The sequence below is a fragment of the Coturnix japonica genome, chromosome 9, assembly GCF_001577835.2.
Source record: "Coturnix japonica isolate 7356 chromosome 9, Coturnix japonica 2.1, whole genome shotgun sequence".
Lineage (NCBI taxonomy): Eukaryota > Metazoa > Chordata > Aves > Galliformes > Phasianidae > Coturnix > Coturnix japonica.
The window spans coordinates 20,246,924-20,265,857 of record NC_029524.1 but is presented as its reverse complement, the minus strand read 5'-3'; the positions used below and the strand labels follow the sequence as shown (position 1 = coordinate 20,265,857).

Genomic DNA, 18,934 nt, shown 5'->3' with positions numbered 1-18,934 from the left:
TCCAGAAGTTTCCAAGGCAAGGAGCCTCCTTGCTCACACATTTTTTTTCTGTCCTTCCTGAATTGAGCACAAATCCACCCGCAGGCAGAGATCTGTCCCTATGGAACACACTATAAGGTAGGGATGATAAAGCTGGATAACTCACAATGGTGAAATTCAATTTGCTTTTTTGAAACAGAGAACATGATTTTGATTATGAAACACCCATCAAACATAACATCTCTCACAAATCAACATAAATCAATAGGAATAAGCAGCACATTTTTATTGCCACACTTGATCTTAGTGAGAGTTAATTCTGGTTTGTAGGTGTGTGCTGCGTGAAGTCAGTGTGTCAGAAATCAGTCAGATCTACAATGTCTGAGTCTCCTGGTTTTCTTTTTTTCTCCTCTTTCTTCCTTTTCTCCGCAGATGATTGATGCTGATATTCTGGATTTGGCTCAGTACTGAAGTAGTTCAGTGCTCCAAACAAACAAAAAGAGCCACACAGAAAGCCAACCCACCAGGACACGTTGTTTGCATGTTTCAAAAGGATTCTCATTTCTACAAACAACACTTAGAAAATTCTTGGCTCGTCTATTTTTGATAAATCTTAAAATATTGCCTATTTCAGATGGTGCAAGAACTGAAACCAGCCCCGAGTTTCTCCCATTGTTTCGTGGTTCTTGTGACCCTTATGAAAATGACCTGAGTGAGTTACGTTTTGCTGGAGGAGTGATTTGATTTCTGATTTCACACCGCTTTTCAGAGTCACGGTGCTTCGGTGGTTAGTGAGAGACAACAGGTCTTGAAAAATGCTGAGCTCTGAGCAAAGCCTGGTGAGCGACTGTCTAATCAAATACACTTAAAAACACCCCAAAACCCAGTAATGTGTTGTGATAGCGTTGTGGATGGAAGCACTGTAGGAACTGCAATAGCACATGCTCCTCAAAGATAGGCACTAATATCCCTGCTTTCACTTTTATTACCAGCCAAATCCTTTTCTTGCCTTGATCACCATTACAGAATAATTCTTCACTGAGTCGTGGCAGTCTTTCTCTGGCTCCCCTCATAGATGCAGATTTACCTCTGTATGGATTTAAATTGCCGGCTGTGCACGTGTAATCTGTCTCCCAAGGCTTTTGAAGCTCCTGCTTCGTGGTCTATTTAAGTTACTAAATATAAGCTTAGCAGTGGTCTGCTGACATAATAAGACTAATGAGCGCTGATATAAAAGTGCAGGCAGCTGTAGGAGTAGCCGGGAAGCTGAAGCGCGGAACGTTAGCACACTTCATAGAAAGAAGGAGCAGTATTTTCATGTGCATGAAGTGTCTCTAATGGCACTTTTAAGACCGCTTTGAAAATCCAAACAGAGAATGGTTTCCTGTAGTTTTAGGGAGGCTGCAGTTCAAGTATCCACTATTCATGCTGCAAGTACTGTTGAAATATTTTGCTATTAATTCCAGCTGCGATGCTAAGAATTTGAAGGGTGTGAGCTGGGGAATGCAGATTGGTGTTTGAAGAGACTGACAAATGGGTTAGCCCAAGCAATGGCTCATTAGTGCTTTTCAGCAGTCTCTTGAAATGGAAGAGGAAATACGTGAAAGTGATGGAGGGAACAGCATCCTTGTTCTCTTCAGTTATGCGCTGGGGCAGCGCTGTGCTGGAGTGTGATTTCCTTACAGGAGGAGGGTCCCTCTTCACTTCTGCTTTTGGAAAAGCAGGAATCTTTGCTAAAGGAAATAATCATATTTTATCTGCTCAGACTAAGCTCTGAGACAAAAAAAATTCTATCTCCCAGGAAGTTATGGGAGAACAACGTTTGCTTACCTCCAGGTTTCCTGGCCAATAGGTGAGTGATGGTATTTTGACTCAGTTTTAGCACACAGGAGAAGAAGGTCTGCAGGAAAAATTCTGTCTTGCATCCCAATAACTTTGGCTTTGAAAAGGCAGGAATATATGCAGAAAGCTCAGGCTTAAGGGCTGTATGTCTCTCTGACTCCACAAGTCATCAGTTAATTTGGACAGCAGGGAGCAGGAGTTGTTGAGATAGCATTGCTTCTGGAAGCAAGCACATGTTAAGGTATTGTAAAAGTTCCTTCTCCTTCTTTCTCTATTCTTGTTTTATGTGCCATTGTGAAAGAACTAACGTGCTAGTTCAGAGCAGAGGTGCAGAAGGCCCAGACCTGGCAGTGAACAGCAACATGTGCTTAGGGGAGATAAGAGCTTGGCACATCCTCCCTGTTCCTGGCAGCTCTCTGTGCTTTAGAGCCATCCTGGTGGTACTGCTCAAGTCTCCAGAAGGGACATCAATGCATGTGGCTGGGGCCTGGCCCTGGGATGCTTCCAGGCAGGTCTGTGCTTATGTCTCAAATAGAAAGGAGTACTTCCTTGTGTATGTAAAAATAGTTTATCCTGGAGAATGCAGTACATGACATATTCTAAATAAAAGCAAATAGTTCTGTTCTGTGCAGGAAAGGACTTTGGGTGTTTAGCTGACTTCTTTGGTCTCCTTGAAAAATATCAAGAGATGCAAATTAGTCTGACAAGTATTATCATAGAATCATAAAGGTTGGAAAAGACCTCTAAGATCATCAAGTTCAACCATGCACCCATCACAACCATCTCCCTCAGTACCACATCTCCATGGTTCTGGAAGAAGCTCCATCACTGCCAGGGCAGCTGTTTGTAAGTGCCTGAGGGGAAATACAATGATGGTGGTGGGTCAGTGCTGTTCTGGGAGGGGGAAAGTGGTAAGACAAGGACTGCTGGCCATAGCTGGGAGCTTTGGGCTGGTCATCAAGAGGAGCTTTTCCAGCAGAACATGATACAGCACGGGCAGAGGCTGCCCTGAGGGTGGGGGAGCTCTGCAGGAGCCAGCAGAACAACCCAGGTGAGCTCATCTGCTTGGTGGTAGTGCTGCTGAGCTGGGCAGCTGCCAGGGGCCCCTACAGCTGATCTGGGAGGCTGTGCATGGCTGAGTCACTGTGAGAGCCTCCTGAAGTTTGATGAGATCAAAACCACTTCAATCTGAGATTGTTGTGCAAGTAGCTGCCTCTACCTGCCCCTGTGCTGGGACGTGTGTGGGTATTTCTGGTCAGTGCTCTTTCAGGGCAGCATGTGGGGCCTACGCAGCCCTCCCACTTCTGAGGGTGCTTGGAGGGGGCTGCCCCAGCAGGGCTTGCTCATCAGTGACCAGGTAGTGAGTCAGAGCGTGTTGTCCTCGAAGCAGAACACCTCCCAGTTTTTTCCCCAGTGCATGCTTAAATGAAGGGAAAATGAAACTGCTTTCTCCCTGCATTGATTTCAGTTGTGCTAAAAGCCAGTAAATGCGTTTGTTTGATATCTCTAACCAGGTAGTGGGAAGTGGCCCACATTTCTGAAATTGGGAGCAAAGAAACTTTGTTGGCATGCTTGTATTTTCAGCAAGGCACAGTCATTTCAGACCCGAGACTCGGTGATACGGGGTAGATTCATACCGTGACCACAGCTAAGCTGAGCAGTTTCTGTGCACAGCTGAGCTGGTCCTGCTAAGGCAGAAGGGTCTCCAGCAATGACTGGGGTCCACACGGCTTCAGTGGCAGTATGAGTTTGAGCTGTGCTGGTGAAATTCTCCAGAAACTGTTACTTACTGGCAGGTAGTCTTCATTTTGTGTATGTGGACAAAGCACTGAGCTTTTGTTTAGCTGAGACCAAAGTTTTCAGGGGGTTTCTGTGGTTTTTTTTTGGTTTTTTTTTTGCTGTTGTTTTTTGGTGGGATTTGCAGGAAGAGTAGAAAATCACATAACTTCACCATGCGTGCTTCTGAACTGATATCACTGCGGATCTGTTACAAATTATCTGGAAAATTGATGGCTTTAGAGTGGCTGCTTACCCAATGTGAGCGCAGTTCACAGCGGGGTGGGGTGGGTTTGTTTTGTTGTTGTTGTTTTGTTTTTTTTTCCACTGAAAACTTTGCCCGTTGTTGCTATTTACAAAGCAGAAACTGGAACCTTCCCTGAGCACCGTGACATTGGCAGGGCATCTGGAAGGACCACAGACTGGGTGGCTGAGTTCCTGAAAGCCATTTCCTGGTATGCTTGCTGCTCTCAGCACTGTGCACTGCATGTATGGGAATTCACACGGCTAGGAGGAAATGATGACCAGCTGTGGTTCTTCAGAATGCCTTTTCTTTGTGCATCCTCTGTGCTGTGCCTCCTGGAGAGTGTGATAGTGCTGAAACACAAAGGTGTGGGGGTGGTACCTCTTAGCCATGGTTTGGCACTCCTTGAAGGCAGGACAGCCTTAACTGTTCTTAAAATGAATGGATTAAGGACACTAAGGACAATCGAACTATCCTCTAAGGTTTTACCTCCTATCCAGTAAAAGCCATCTTTTCTTGTTTGCTGCCTGAAACAAGCTGCCCAGTGTCTGGAATGTGGTGAGAGTATACCTAGGAATTATAGCTACAAACTACTACTGGAGCTATGAAAAATTACTCTAGGAAGAATGTTAATGTCCATGGTAAGTTATAATAAAGATTGGTATAATATAATAAATAAAACTGAATGGGAGCAATAAGAGCAGTATAGAGATGTATTTGGACTGGAGAGTGTTTGGATGAGGAGCTTTGACATGCGGTTTAGTGGCTTGTGGTAGCAATGGTGATGGGAGGACGGTTGGATTGGATGATCTCATATGTCCTTTCCTACCTTGTGATTCTATGATTCTATGCTTTTAAAAATGTGATGGTACTTAAAACTTTAAAACAAGTTTCAGTTACAAAGCATTTTTACTGCTGTTCTCACTGGTTCCCCCAGTTCAGCTGTGGCCCTCAAACCTGGTAGAGTCTGTGCTATGGAGGCGCTGTGGCTGTAGGTCCAGTCCCTCAGACTTTGTGCTGTGCAGCTCCTGTTGACTTTGGTGGGAGCTTTCTCTTGAGAAGTCTTGCAGAATCCAGCTGTATAATTGAATCCATCTACTCCCTCGTGTAAAGCTGCCATCCAATGCTCAGTCATTACAAAAAACTTCTCAAAACAAACTGAGTACAAGAAGAAACAGCTGAAAGACCACCCGAAGTACTAGAACCAAATGAAGCATTAGCCCTTTTCCTCAACTTGCATCCACCCTCTCACATCTAGAAAGAAAGGGCAAAATAGACCTAGTTGTTTATAATTGCCAGACATCTTCTATAATTACAGACTTAGAAGAAAATATTATTAAACTCAGATCTATGAAAAGCTGGTTGTAGCAGCCAGTCCCGTGCAAAGGGCTCTCCTCGCCTTGTTGACCCACTGCCATTCGATCTTTACTTAATCTGCTTTAACAAAGCAGTCACAGTGCAGCAGAGCTTGTTGTTGTGGGTTTTAGATTGCTCCCACATGTTCTGTCTCACATCTGCTTAGTGTTTGAAGCCAATCTTTCCCCTTTTTCTGTAGGCATTCAGAGCCGTTTATTTCATAAGCTAATGTCGAGATGAATGACAGGAAATTAAAGTTGAATTATGTCGCTTTGGAAAAGTGTACAGAACAATACATGACAGAAGAATGCTTCATTGAAGACACAAAAGTAAATGAAAGTAACTGCAGTTGGTCTGATCTATCCTTGGTGTTCTTGGCCATGACTTCCCGTTCCCAGAGAAGGGGAAGGTGCCAGCTCTGAGCAGAAACACCTCGGCCTGGCCTGGTGAGTGCTGTGCAGCTTCCTGATGCAGATAGCAGAGCTCAGACAACTGTGGGTTTGTCATGGAGACCTTTGAAACCGACCTAGAGGAAGTTTTGACAGGAACACTCAAACACACACAGATCTTAAATAGTTGTAAGTTGTCAGTGATTTGTCTCCTTTGGTGCTGCTTGGCAGCAAGCTTGGATGCTCCACAGCTCTTTATTGGGGAACAGAGGGAAAACGTGGCTGACCTTCTGGGCAGACAGCTGGGACAGCAGGAGAGCGTAGAGAGGTTATAAACTGTTGGTTCCAAGTGCTTCTGCCGAGCAGTTATGCCATACTTGCTGTTTGTTGTGGTCCTGTTCCCTTCCCATCATGTCAGCTGTGCTTGAGCAAAGCACCAGCAGCTTGTGTCAGAGGATGAATTCCTTTCTAATGCCTGGAAAGCCACTGGTTGTTTTAACTCATAGTACAAGAAAGCACACAACCGCAATGTATTAGGAAGGTGGTGGAGTGCAGATGAAAAGTGTTGAAGCAAGTCTCAGCTGAATGATTTGCAGCAGTTTCATCTGCTGTAAAACAGGATTGCTGCCTCTGAGCACAGTGGCCAAGTAAGTGATGTTTGAGGGATGCCTTCAGAAAGGTGCCTGACTGTCCTCTTCACCTCGAGCCACCCCCTGCTGGGCTGTAGCTGTGCTTTATGGTGTGAACGTGCTCTGTGTGTGCTGCTGCTGGGAGCAGAGCTTTGGTAGCATGCGTACAGTGTTCTGAGAACTTTTGGCTTCCCCTCAGCCAACTGTGTGCCTGTACAAGTAGAGCTGCACAAGTTCCTGCTCCTCTCTGTGCTGTGCCTGTACAGAACCTGCTCTGCTCTACAGAAATGGGGCAGAGAATGGGCTGCAGAGGTGATGAGTGCTGTTTGGAGCACAGTGCAAACAGAGTTCAGCTTAACTTTTGCCAGCCCTTGGCTTGATTTATTGGTGAGGCTTAATTTAACTGTTGCCAGACCTTTTCACTTTCCACTTCTTTTTCAATACTGTTGGGGGAAGCAGACCTCACCACAAAGGTGAAACCATCTTCATATATCATGAGGAGGGTCAGTCTCCATGGGTTTCTGAGACTTCCTTATAGTCTGAGTGCCAAGATAGTGTGGTCTCAAGTAGGAATGTACCAAACTGCTCCTTTGGATTCTGTAAGCTTCTGAAAGCCTAACGTGAATGGTAGGTACAATCCAGTTGATGAATAGTGAGGGTTTAATATGAATTAATTCCTGCTTATTTAGTTTATGAAATGAGAAAAAGAAGTTCTGAGGTGCATGGGGTTTGACAGAAGTGTGAAGGTTGGTAATAGCTTATAGAAGGGCCATGTACTAGAGCAGCATTGCTGAGTGTGGGAAACCTCCCATGCCCATTGGATGCATCGAGATCCTTTGCTCTGCTGACAGTTTTATGAGGAATGCCAAAGAAGTGGGATGGCAGTGATTCACCTGGAAATGCTCCATCAACACCCTGCCCTGCTCCCAGCCCTCTCAAATACATCACTTGAATAACGGATGCCAGAAAATATTAGAAAGCCAACAGAGTAAGGTATTTCTAGGAAGCCCTGACTTTGAGAGAAGTTTTACCTTCTGTGTGACTGTGCAATAAGTTTGTGAATACCTATGGTGTGAATAACATCCATGTGAAAAGACAGTAAGTATTCACTCCATTCAAACATAAGGAACTTATTTCACATGAGTCAAGTAGGCATTGCAACAGAATATTCATACAGGAGGGACCTTGAGCTGGTTTTTTGTAATTATGGTATTTTTAATAGCAGCACTGTGGACTTTAGGCAAAAATATCAGTATATTTAGATTATTTTTTTAAATATTTTGTTGGGAAATCAAGTGTCACAAATGACAAAGCTGCTTTGTGAGGGGGGTGGCTGGAGGTGCTGAGCCCCTGCATGGCAGCTGGGAGCTGTGGGATGCAGTGTGCATTGCAGGGAGTGCCATAAACCTCGTGTTTTTGGTTTCAGATTTAACTAATCAAGTAGAGACCGCTGAACACAAGCTGCAGAAGGTAACAGCTGAGATGGATCACTACAGGAAGCTGCTAATGTAAGGTTTCTGTTTGCTTGTTTTGCCACTGTGCATAGCACTGTTTTCAAAGAGAACTGTACCACTGTCAGGTACAACACTGTCAGGGTGGTTTGTGAAGGTTTTGACCAGCAGAAGATGCGTGTTTTATTAATCATCCTGTATTGCTAACCAACTGAGTGAATGTGTCTGCCTGTGGAAGCAGGGCTTGCCTTCCCCATGGTGCAGCAAAGACGGGGGTTACAGCTCAATGTGACTCTTCATTTAATACTAAGCGTGGGATAAATTGTGTGAAACCCACACAACTTCTGGACTGTAAATGTGAATTTACCGCTAGTATTCCCCATGCACTGGTATGTTAATACGGTTTGTAATTTTACTGTGTTGCATGGTTAAAATACAAATCCTAATTAATATAGAATGAAGAAAATGCCATCAAAACCTTGCCAGGGCCCTGAAGAGGGTCCTCGCTGCAGAACTGGTGGTCTCAGAGCATGGCAAGCAACAGTGCCTGCAGCAGTGCCCACATTCTGCTGCTGCCCCAGGCGATGGGAGGGCATCGTAAGGCTGAGGAAATAAGGAAAAAAGAGGCAACTCTTGTTAATGCTGTTGTGGCACAGAGCATTCTGCTCCCATCACACTGCCCCGAGCAGCAGCTTGGGAGCCCAGGGTCCCCTCCAACACAGCTGGTCTGTGCTTTGGCTGCACGTGAGGCTTGGTGGGAGCTGTCAGCACTTTTAAAGGCTGTGGGATTGGGGCTGAGTGCTTTCCTGCATTGCAGGTCCACAGTGCAATTCAGAAATAAAATCACTCTGTGTAGTACAGCAGTGAAAATAAATGTTAGTTTCAAATATGAAGCTGGAGGGCAATGCAAAAGTGCAACCAACCTCGAGACCAAATATTGTCTGTTGTTTTCTATGTTTTCCTGAAATTCTAAGGAGGATGTATCTTTCATGATACATACTTTCTGTTTTCAGTTCCTATATTCAGAGGGACTGATCAAAACATGGTTGCAAATATTTGGAATGCTTAGCAACAAAGTATTTTAATGGTAATACAAGTACTGAGCATGAAAAAAAGACTTCATGAACAGAGTTAAATAAACAGCGCAGCATTTCTCAATGTAATATTAAAATTTCAATGTAATATGGGTGCAATGTAATAAAATAACATATTCTGTATTTGTTTAAGTTTAAATAGGAGGCTTAACCATGATTGTTAATCGGTGAAGCGATGACAAAATTACAGGAAACATTCACATTTTCCAGACCTCTATCATATTAAATTGTTGTTCCTTTGTATTCATAGCCCACTTAAAACATTGGTTGGTGTTGCAAGATCACACTTTCTTGTTTGCAGCAATTAAATTTGTGTGATCCTGGGTTAGGCTGAGTTTACACTGCGAGTAGCAAGAAATAATGGAGTGTTTTATTTATCTGTCTTTTAACTAAAACAGAAAGTGCAGGTCAGGTATTGGGTTAATAAATGGTGTTTGGGTTATGGTGTGGGTAAAGGCTGTCAAACCTTTGGATAAATACAGTTCTTTTTTAATTTTCTTAGGGTGAAGTCAGCAGAACTTGACGTGTGTCAAAGTGAACTGAAAAAAATGAAAAATGAGAATGGAATTTCTGAGTCAAGGTAAATGCTGAGGTTATATTTTATTGTATAAATGCATTTATGAGCAAGGAGAGCGCAAGTTTTATTTATGGCTTTAATGCAGCTGTTATACGTTCTTTTTTTTCTTTCTGTTTTCATTTTCTTTTTTTGTGTAAAAGTCACTAGATTTAACTTCATGAAGAACATATACTTTTTTTTTTGTCTGGTATTTCCTTTTCCAGGTACAATTTACTTCCATCTTTTAGTTTCTGTTTGTGAATGAGGATAACTGTGGTGTTGCTTTTCATTTCTTCTGTAGACTTGCGAAAGAGCTCAAGGAAAAGGAAGAATCTCTACTGATTTGCCAGCAAGTTTGCAAACGTTTGCAGGAAGAGGTGGCTGAGAAGGAGAGGAGAGAAGGAGATCTGAGAAGAAGAGCCAGTCAGTCAGAAAGTGAACTGGAAACACTTAAAGCTCTTCTCACACAGACAGAGGAAGAAGTGGTGATGTTGAAGCAAGAAAGGTAACCAGAGCTGAGTCACTACAGATAATTGCTGTGTATGTTCAGCCCAAGTTTTCTTCTTGGAAATCTGTAAATATAGAGTGTTCCTTCTCTGCCAGATCCTCAGCTCTCTGACTGGTACTGGAGCTTGGCTCTGGCAGTGGGCAGACTGGGAGAGAGGCGCCATGCCCAGCTGTGGCCTGCCCTTGCCCTCAGTCATTGCCTGCACCTACAGGCAGAACTCTGACAGCCTTGACAGCACTGAGCCCCTGTCCTGGGACTCTGGAATTCATTGGATGGACTTTTAAAATCATAGCAGTATAGACAAAAAGCTGAATAGAACAAAATGTGCCTTCAAGGAGGGGGAAAAAAAGGGGAAGAAAAACCCAACACACCAAACCTCTGCTATGCAACCCAGGGCAACCCAGCTCAAGCTTAATCAAAACACCTATTTATTGCTGCTGTTATAGCTGCTATTTGTTATATGAGGCTTGTAGAGAAAAAGCCCTGAAGAGTTTAAATTCCTGTAACTTACGTTATTAGCAACTTGCAAACAGTAACAATGCTATAAATATTACAATACGCCAGGTTTTTGGATGTGATCTAGTATTCAGTGAAATGTGTGGACAACACCCCACCAGTCTAATCTTATTCCAAAGGTTCTCAGCTATCAACACAGCTAACCTTTTCCCTATAATTATTTTTCAGATGTGGAAAATGAAGCACTGAGCTACTGAGGCTCATTGTTTCCTGGAATGGTATCTGAGTGCCTTTCTTTTAGACTTCTCAACTTATCAACCTAAATCCACAGTATTTTTATTTGCTTTGAGTATAATCTACGTATGCAGTTTATCCCTAACGTTCACAGGCTTGTCTTTGCTGTTTGAAAGCGTCCTGCTAATACATTTTTAGTTACTGATATATTAACTTATCTTTCATTGGCAAAATAAAGTGCTGCCTCCTGCTTAAAATGTGGCAGTATATTATTTGTTTTGACGTGGGAAAATATATTTGGAGTAGTGGCTTTCAGAGAAGATAAGGATTTTCTTAGATAGTGATGGTACACCAGGAGGCATTAAGCTATTTTTATACCTAAGAGTTTGAATATGCTCTGTATGTGGGTCGTGCATGAAAAGATATTACAAGTTAATTTAAGAATATTTTCCTTCTGCTTGAACCTCAGCTACGTGACTTGTTCCAGTTGGTACATTGCTGATAATGTAAGTTAGAAGAATTTGAACTCCCTAGGGCTTTTGCTCTACAAGCCTCACATGACAAACAGTAACTACAACAATAGCAACCACTTGGTGGTTTTAATTCTGAGGCTATTACAGCTTTAAAAATTAATTGTAGTAATACTGTGAGATGGTTAACTACAGCAGTTTGTTTGGAGTATCATAGAATTATTCGGTGTTCTTAATTTGACTTGAAAATATAAAGAATAGTTGAGGTTTGCATGTATGTATACAGAAGAATGATTAACTGCAGTATTTTCTTCAACATATAACATTCATTAAATGTGTGACAGCAGTATGCAAATGCTAAGTAGTGATTATTGCTGTGCCTTTGGGCTTACTGCACAGAATACTAAACAAAGAGGAAAAGAGGAGCCCTTGCCACAAAGGACTTAATTGCAAGAAAATGGCATGCCACCAATCTGGGCAGAGCACATATTTACATACAAGTTTTTGTGGTTTCTAGGGAGTTAATGCTGATTTCTCATCAGAACAGAACAGAACAGCTGCAGGAAACATTAAGGCAGAAGATGCGGAATGAAGATAACTGGAGGGAGAAGGTAATGCTGGATGTGTAGCTGGCACAATTTCAGTTTCTTTTTTTCAGTCCTAGTCATCTGTCATGAACCTGCACAGTCAGCCGGATACCTCCCTCCTTAAATGCAAACATGTCAATAGGTTCTTTCTGCACAATGAGTGATCTGTCTACATGGGCTGGAACTGAATGTAAGAAATATTTAGTGTAAGCATTTGTGGTCTTTGGGGATGGTCAGGTTTGGTCCAGACTTTCCAACTGTTGGGTATTTGTGAAGAGCCCATGTCAGATGGCAGATGCTGAGATCCCAGGTGCAAACTCCCAGGGATGAACGTGGACAGCCCACCCCAGCTGTGTGCCACAGCCACATGGAGACCTTGATCTGCAGGAGAGCATGTTGCTGCGGATTTCTGTCCAGACCAATCTGCTTAGAAATATACATATGGAAGGTGCTTCACGGTTTTACTAAACCGAGCATGTGCACTGTTGATGTAGTAGAGAGAATTCAGAACTTTCCTGCTTGCTGGCAAGTTGAACCAAAACTGAAGGTGGCTATTTGTAAAACAGATCTATGTGTTAGGACGAGAGGTGGTAGCCTCAAGTCACATTGGGGAGGCTCAGGTTTGGCGTTAGGATATGAGATGTTTAAGAAACATGGACATGCTGCCCTTGTAGACATGGGCTAGTCGGCATGATGGGAATGGCTTGATTGGAATTGATGGTCTTGGAGGTCAATTCCAACTGTGATGATTCTATGAAATAACAAGCTGATGAGAAAGATGTCCTTTACTTTGCTTACCTTCCCTTCAAATCAGAGCGACAGATCAGGAGTGCAAGGTCTAAATGACTCTTGATATGTGTCCTCTTTCTGGAAGTGTTTCACAAGCCTAACCTTGTCTTCAGTGGGTATTACTGTGTTCTGCATGCCTGAATTGTCCTCTAATGTGTGTGCTTGGGTTAGAGGTCTTCTGTCAAAAAATATTCTCCACTGATTTAAAAAATACCTACGTGTGGTCACAGTGTGTGATGGCAGATGGTTTCCCAGCTGTGTGCAGAGCTCCGTGCTAACCTGGCTGCAGTGTCATGGTGTCACAGTGGGATGGATCAGCTGCTCACCACAGGCAGCTGTGAGTGTGTTGGCTTTGGGGTAACCTGCCACCTTTCCAAAAAAGCAATAGAAGAAATTGGAAAAGATTGCAAAGGAAAAATGCAGTGTTGAACAACTTCCAACATTTCTGCTTTAAGCCTTATTTAATTGGTGGCTAAAATTAATGTCTTTTTTGTGTGTGTGTGTGCGTGCAGAATGTAATACGTGTCTGAAAGCTTTATTTAGTCTCAAGAAAATTTTTGGACTACCAGCAATTAAGATCTGTTACATCTCTTTAAAAAGCGCTTACCTTCTCTGTGGCAGGATATAATTTTAGAATGAGGTCACGCTGTCTGCATAATCACAACGTATTGTTCAACTTGACATTAGTACAAGATAAAGGCTGCTGCTGGTGGGAGAGAGCAATTACATCTTTGGTATCACAGCCATTAAGATGCATTGAATGCCAAGTGCTCTAAAGATGTTTTCGTCAGTCAGAAGTCAGAGATGTGGCAGATATCGTTCCGTGGGTCAGGGTGCCATTGCACAAAGTTTAGGGTGTTCCGCTTTTGTATTTTAAATGTAGAAGAACTTTGAATTGTAATGGATAAAAAAATATCTTTTATGAAAAACAGGCAAATTGATGTAAACATGTGAGAGATTTTTATAAGTGATGAATGAGGAGCCCATAAGTAGCTTTAAAGCAATTAGTAGTCGTTATGCTTTCTCTGCAGATCAGCTGCCATTTGTTTCCCTGTTGTGGTTATCAGCTGTGCTGGATTCAAGCATTAAGTATGAAAAGCGTTTGTGTACGTTTCCAAATGAGTCCATTTTTTATACTGCATGTATTTTTCTACTGTTAGTAATTAAGTAGCCTCCGACATATGGCCTGCTTTGGTAGCAATATGTGCTATTATATATATCACAAGTAAATTTTTCTGCGGTTAGAATCCAAACTCCCATACCTGGTGATGTAGAAGATACATCTGTATGTATTGTAACAACAGCAGTCTGAGGGTCTCACAAATGCAGATTTGTAAGCCAAGTCTCGGTGGGGGATTTGAGTCTGTGCTCAGGGCCCAGAATTGTGTGTATTTTGATGTTAAAAATAATGACAATATCTTTTATCTTTTTATCTTTTTTATCTTTTCCCCAAGAAGGGTTAAGGGAATTTGTTACACTTTTGATCGTAATTGGTGTAGGAAATAAGGTGATTATCATTAAGCTCATTCTGAGCTTTTAATAATTTTAAGTAATTAGGACAGCTCTGTGCTTGTCTAACATGCCTTTTGTATTCCTTCCACGCACTACAATTAAGTCCATTAGAATTCAGCTTGCAGAAATATAATGTTGGCATTCAGTCTTTGGATGTGGGGACGTTCCTCGGGTGGGCTCCTTCCCCACCTTCTGGTGCTCCCAGTGGGTTCTCTGGGAGGGGCTGCATGGCAACAGGCACTTGTTCTCTAGGTGGAGATTGATCTGGCCAAAGGTGAAGCGCGGCACAAAGAAGCAATTCTCAAAGTCAAAGAAGAAGCCAGAGTAGAACTAGACACTGAAAGACAAAAGCAGCAAGAATTAATCACAAAATATCAGAGAGATCATGAAGAGCTCCAGAAGAAGGTGTGTAACACTCGAGGGAAATGGTGTGCGGCAGTAGATGATGTCAACCTTTGGAAAACAGTATGTGAAGGAAAGAAATCTCCATGTGCAGTCCTGCATCTTGAAGATGCAGTAATTGTTCCCAATCTCAGTCTATAGCATACAGCTGAAATTTTGGAAAACTGAGCAGGTTAATATGTAACAAATGTAGTTGTGCAAGTTCTTGCTTTCCTCCGCTTTTGTCTCTCTATCGTTTATCTACATCCCCAGACTGCAATTGCTAATTATTATTAAACTAATGGGGTCAGATTTGAAAGCCTTTGGGCTGCTTGAGACCACGGCGGGTTGTCACAGAGCCATCTGCATTGCTTCATCCCTTCCCATCAACCCATCACCGCTGTGTTAAGGTCCGGTTAGCAGCTCCCCTCCTCTACATGGCTTGTTGCATCCCATAATTTGCCATTCCCATTACCCAGCTCTAGAGTTTTTGAAGTTTTACTTAGAAATTGAAAATGGTGCCTATAGCCTCAGCTTTTGGGTTTCAAAAGATTTGATGTGGAGAAGTCAAAGAAATGTGGTGAGATGGGATCGCTAAGTTTATTACATCATACTGTTTTTAATGAGCTGGAAATAACAATTTATAACAGTTTTTGTCTCTGAAGACTTCTGTGCTTGGATTTGTGATTTTTCCTGAGGCTATTTGTTTGATACTTCATTCTGTCTAAGGATAAACACTGAATTTATACTAATCCAATATTTGTCATGCAGATACCTGAATTAATATCCAGTGCCACCGACAGCTTACGGATGGAGGCAGAAATTCTTGAGAAGAAGCTACAAGATGTTCAAACCAAACTTGCAAAGAAAGATGAAGAGAAAGAAAAAGAAATTCAGAGCCTTAAAAGGCTGATTACTGAACTTGAATTTCAGCTGAAGGTGGAACAGAACAATAACAAATCATTACTGGATAATATGAGGAAAGAAATTAAACACAAGTCAGATGAACTGGAAGAATTAGCCCAGGAGAGGACGCGGCTGATGCACAGTTTGAGTCAAGTGCAAGAGGAGGTAGGAATGTGGCCAAGGAGCCTTCCATGCTCTTCTTGCTTTGAGACACATGATTGCTAGAATCATTCAATGAGTGCTCAGACCTTGGTCCATACTCTTCTAAGAAAGGAAAAATCTTTAACTTTAGAATCATGGAGTCACAGAATGGCCTGGGCTGCAAAGGCCCACAGTGCTCATCCAGCTCCAACCCCCTGCTGTGTGCAGGGTCACCAACCAGCAGCCCAGGCTGCCCAGAGCCACATCCAGCCTGGCCTTGAATGCCTGCAGGGATGGGGCATCCACAGCCTCCTTGGGCAACCTGTTCTAGTGCATCACCACCCTCTGGGGGAAAAACTTCCTCCTAAGATCCAACCTGAACCTCCTCTGTGTTGGTTTAAAACCATTCCCCCTTGTCCTATCACTATCCACCCTTGTAAGCAGCTGCTCCCCCTCATGTTTATATGCTCCCTTCAAGTATTGGAAAGCCACAATGAGGTCCAGTATTTCCAAAAGCAAGAAAAATCTTCATGCATAGGAATGAGTGTGGACTCAGCCCCGTACTGTGTGGTGTGTGGGGCAGGGATTGCTCTTCTGTGGTGGGAGCGTGTTGCCTGCATCATACTGTGCTTGTGGGCCTTTGTCCCACCTGTCACCAGTAAACCCACTGTCTGTAGCACAGGAATGTATAAAAATGAATCACTATATGAAGAGAAATGTGACTGCTAGATATTCTTACCACAAACATTTGCTGAATGCTTGGAATATAATAGGAAGGGTGGGGAGAGGGCCATACTGCTGCATGAGAAACATGAAAACAGTGAAGTCAGGGGCTGCAGATAAGATTAGACTGGAATGTCCAAAGTAATTAGTGGCAGGCAAAGAAATGGATAAACTTTGAAAATGCAACTTCAAAATGAGTGAAGTCCTGGTTTGGTAGCGCTGTGTTGGTGGCATGACAGCGGTGTTGGCAGCTGCTCCGTCCTGTAGCTGGGGGATGGCTCACAGAGTGAGCACTCTGAGTGTTGATCCAAATCTTCCTTCTGTGCCCTTAATGATGTGGTGCATTTCAGGTACTTGTTTGTTCTCTCCTGAGGGTGGTTCCTGGTCAGACTCTGTGCACAGCTCAGGCTTTCAGCACTAGAGGCTTATTCTAAATGTTTGTGCAGGTGCTGAGGCCAGGAATATTCTCTGTGTTGCTCATTGTGCTCCATGTCACAGACTGTCCTGGCTGCTCACCTTCCATTGCCCTGTTCCTTTCAGTCAGCAGCAACTTCTTCCTTAGCAGAGCAAAATGAGGAAAGTGGCCGCTTTCTGTTTGCATCAGTGCTGTCACTGTTCTGACTTGTATGAACTGACTTAGTCACGTTGCTCTTTGATGTTCATTGACTTTTGATTTCAACTGGAAACCAGAAAAGTCATTGTCACAAGGAAGTTCTATGTAATATACCAACCTGGGGGCTTGTGTAACACTTACCTGTTCAAGGAGCGCTGCTGGTCGCTTATCATTTTGGTGCTGGTAATCACAGTGAAAAGTTTGTGAAAAATACTAGGTGGATAATGGTTTATCTCAGTCATCTGGGAAGGCACCAAAAAGGCAGTTCACCATGCTGAAATACTGGCAGCATCTTATTGCAGTGAAGTGGCAGAGCAGTGCTTGGACTCTGCACCTTGCTGCTTCCTGCCTTCCCTGTGCTGGAGGGTGGGCAGGAGACCAGGCGCAGCTCCTCTGACTTACCTCATATTTTCCACTGTCTCCTGAGAGGAGGATGTGTGTGTAAATGCCAGTGTGTGTCATCAGAGCAACTCCCGGGGAAAACAAAGTGCAAGGGAGCACTGCAGGCTTTCCGTGCATCAATGCCCTCCAGGCGCCCTGCCTTCAACCAGTGGAATTTATCAGGCGTGTGTTTTCACTGATGGCGTTTTGTAGAGCGAGGGTTTGTTTCTGTTTGCAGAACACTCTTCTCCAGGAAACGGTGCGCAGAGAGTGCGAGGAACGCTACGAGCTGACCGCGGCTTTGACTCAAGCCAGGGAACAAGTACTGCAACTCAGAAAGCTCAGTGGAAACTTGCCGTTATCGCCGCGTTCCCCGGCTCAGGGCAGCGTAACCTCCCTGCGAGCTGATTACGGACACGGCAGCCGCCCCGGCCGAGGGAGGGCCGTCCATCCCTCCGGGCACGTCGGTGTCCCCCGAGCTGTGCAGGCACCCGCTGTCAGACCCTGCAGTGTCACTTTGCCGGCTCTCAGAGGCCGGGACACCACGGGCAGGAGGCGGCAGCGGAGCCAGCTCTGACACGTGGGGAAGCTCTGCAGTGTGTCAGCCACGGAACTGCTGGCCCTGGGCATCGGGTGGTGCCTGATGAACTTGATGCGTTTCTGCAGCTGAGAATTAAGTTACATTCTGATATATTTTTGATGCAATAATGTTTATTTGTCCGTTGCATATGAATGTAATTAAGTGCTATCCAAGATGGGAAAAGTGAGAATGAAAAAATAACTGCCTCCCTAAAAGGTGCACGTATTCAAGAAGTGTAATTAAAACAATTGCCAACTTCAAATGCTGCTCTCTCTAAAGCACCTCGCTGGAATCTCCCCATTCTGTGTGCTGTCCCTTGTAATATCATTGTGTGCTTCTGGTGTCAAAATGAATTTGCTTGGATAGAACCAGGTCTGTGCTATTATTTCATGGAGCAAAGTGCCCCCAGTGCCTGGACAGCCACCCCAGAGACTGCAGCCATCTTCCCCACAGTGCCAGCATGGACCCGAGCTACTCAGTGGGGGTAAGTTGGAAGGGAGCACCCTGGGGGTTGTCAGAGCACATGAACAGGACAACTGAGGTTGTCTGCCCCTGGTTGGGTTTTAGGACTGGGCTCTCTCTACATGTGGAAACATGGAGCTGCTGCTTTGCAGGATGCTTGTTAGCACAAATATGTTTGTATCTGCACCATGAAGCTTGGCTATAGTATTTCTGAGTGATGAGATAGCCCTGTGTGTGAAGTGACTACAGAAGTCCATGTCTTTAGTACTGGATTAAGTTAGAAATGCTTTGCTGAATGCAGTGGCACAGCAGGGAATGCAGGTCACATAATAAAATCAGTGGGAGAAGTGAGCACAGTAGATTGAGCATCTTGGGCTGGATTTTAAGGTGCACTTTGCCTTACTCAGCTTCTGTTCCCACTGAACCTTTACTGACCATTTCCATTACTGAACCTTAACTGATCTCGGTGGTAGCAGAGTGCATCCAAAAGCTCAGAAATCCCCTATTCTCAAATTCAGAAAGCAGCAAGAATTCAGAGGCAGCAAACAATCCTACACAGAGCGGAGATACTGGGAAGCAAAGTCACAGGTAAGTGGCTTTGGTCACTTATTTATGTTTTGTTTTTTTCCTTAAAGACAAGAATGATTCATTTTACTGTTGTTGTTTAGGAGAATTCCTGACTTCTTTGAGCCTGAAAGCTGTTACTCAGTTACCCACCTGCGGCCTTCCTGTGCTGAGGTAGCAGACCTTCATTGAGGCAGCTCTTAAAATGGTGAGTTCCGGAGCACCATTGTGTTGATTTTAAGTAGAACTCTTAGGTGAACCTCAGTTTTATTTTACAGACTTAGAGAACATTTAAATTGTGCAGCCCATTC

General features: G+C 43.7%; 1 protein-coding gene across 6 annotated transcripts in view; it reads left to right on the top strand.

The window, feature by feature from the left end:
- LEKR1 (leucine, glutamate and lysine rich 1) overlaps nt 1-18,934 on the top strand; it is a 47,333-nt gene that overhangs the window by 23,580 nt on the left and 4,819 nt on the right. For 4 of the 6 annotated variants that reach the window (XM_032446597.1, XM_032446596.1, XM_032446593.1 and 1 more), the window contains exons 6-13: nt 7,642-7,723; nt 9,263-9,340; nt 9,618-9,821; nt 11,502-11,595; nt 14,125-14,277; nt 15,025-15,324; nt 17,256-18,647; nt 18,728-18,831. In XM_032446597.1, coding sequence (XP_032302488.1) covers nt 7,642-7,723; nt 9,263-9,340; nt 9,618-9,821; nt 11,502-11,595; nt 14,125-14,277; nt 15,025-15,324; nt 17,256-17,594 — 1,250 coding nt within the window. In that variant the 3' untranslated portion in view covers nt 17,595-18,647; nt 18,728-18,831. The remainder of the gene's footprint in view (nt 1-7,641; nt 7,724-9,262; nt 9,341-9,617; nt 9,822-11,501; nt 11,596-14,124; nt 14,278-15,024; nt 15,325-17,255; nt 18,648-18,727; nt 18,832-18,934) is intronic. The other 2 variants (XM_032446595.1, XM_032446598.1) reach the window with 2 other exon arrangements.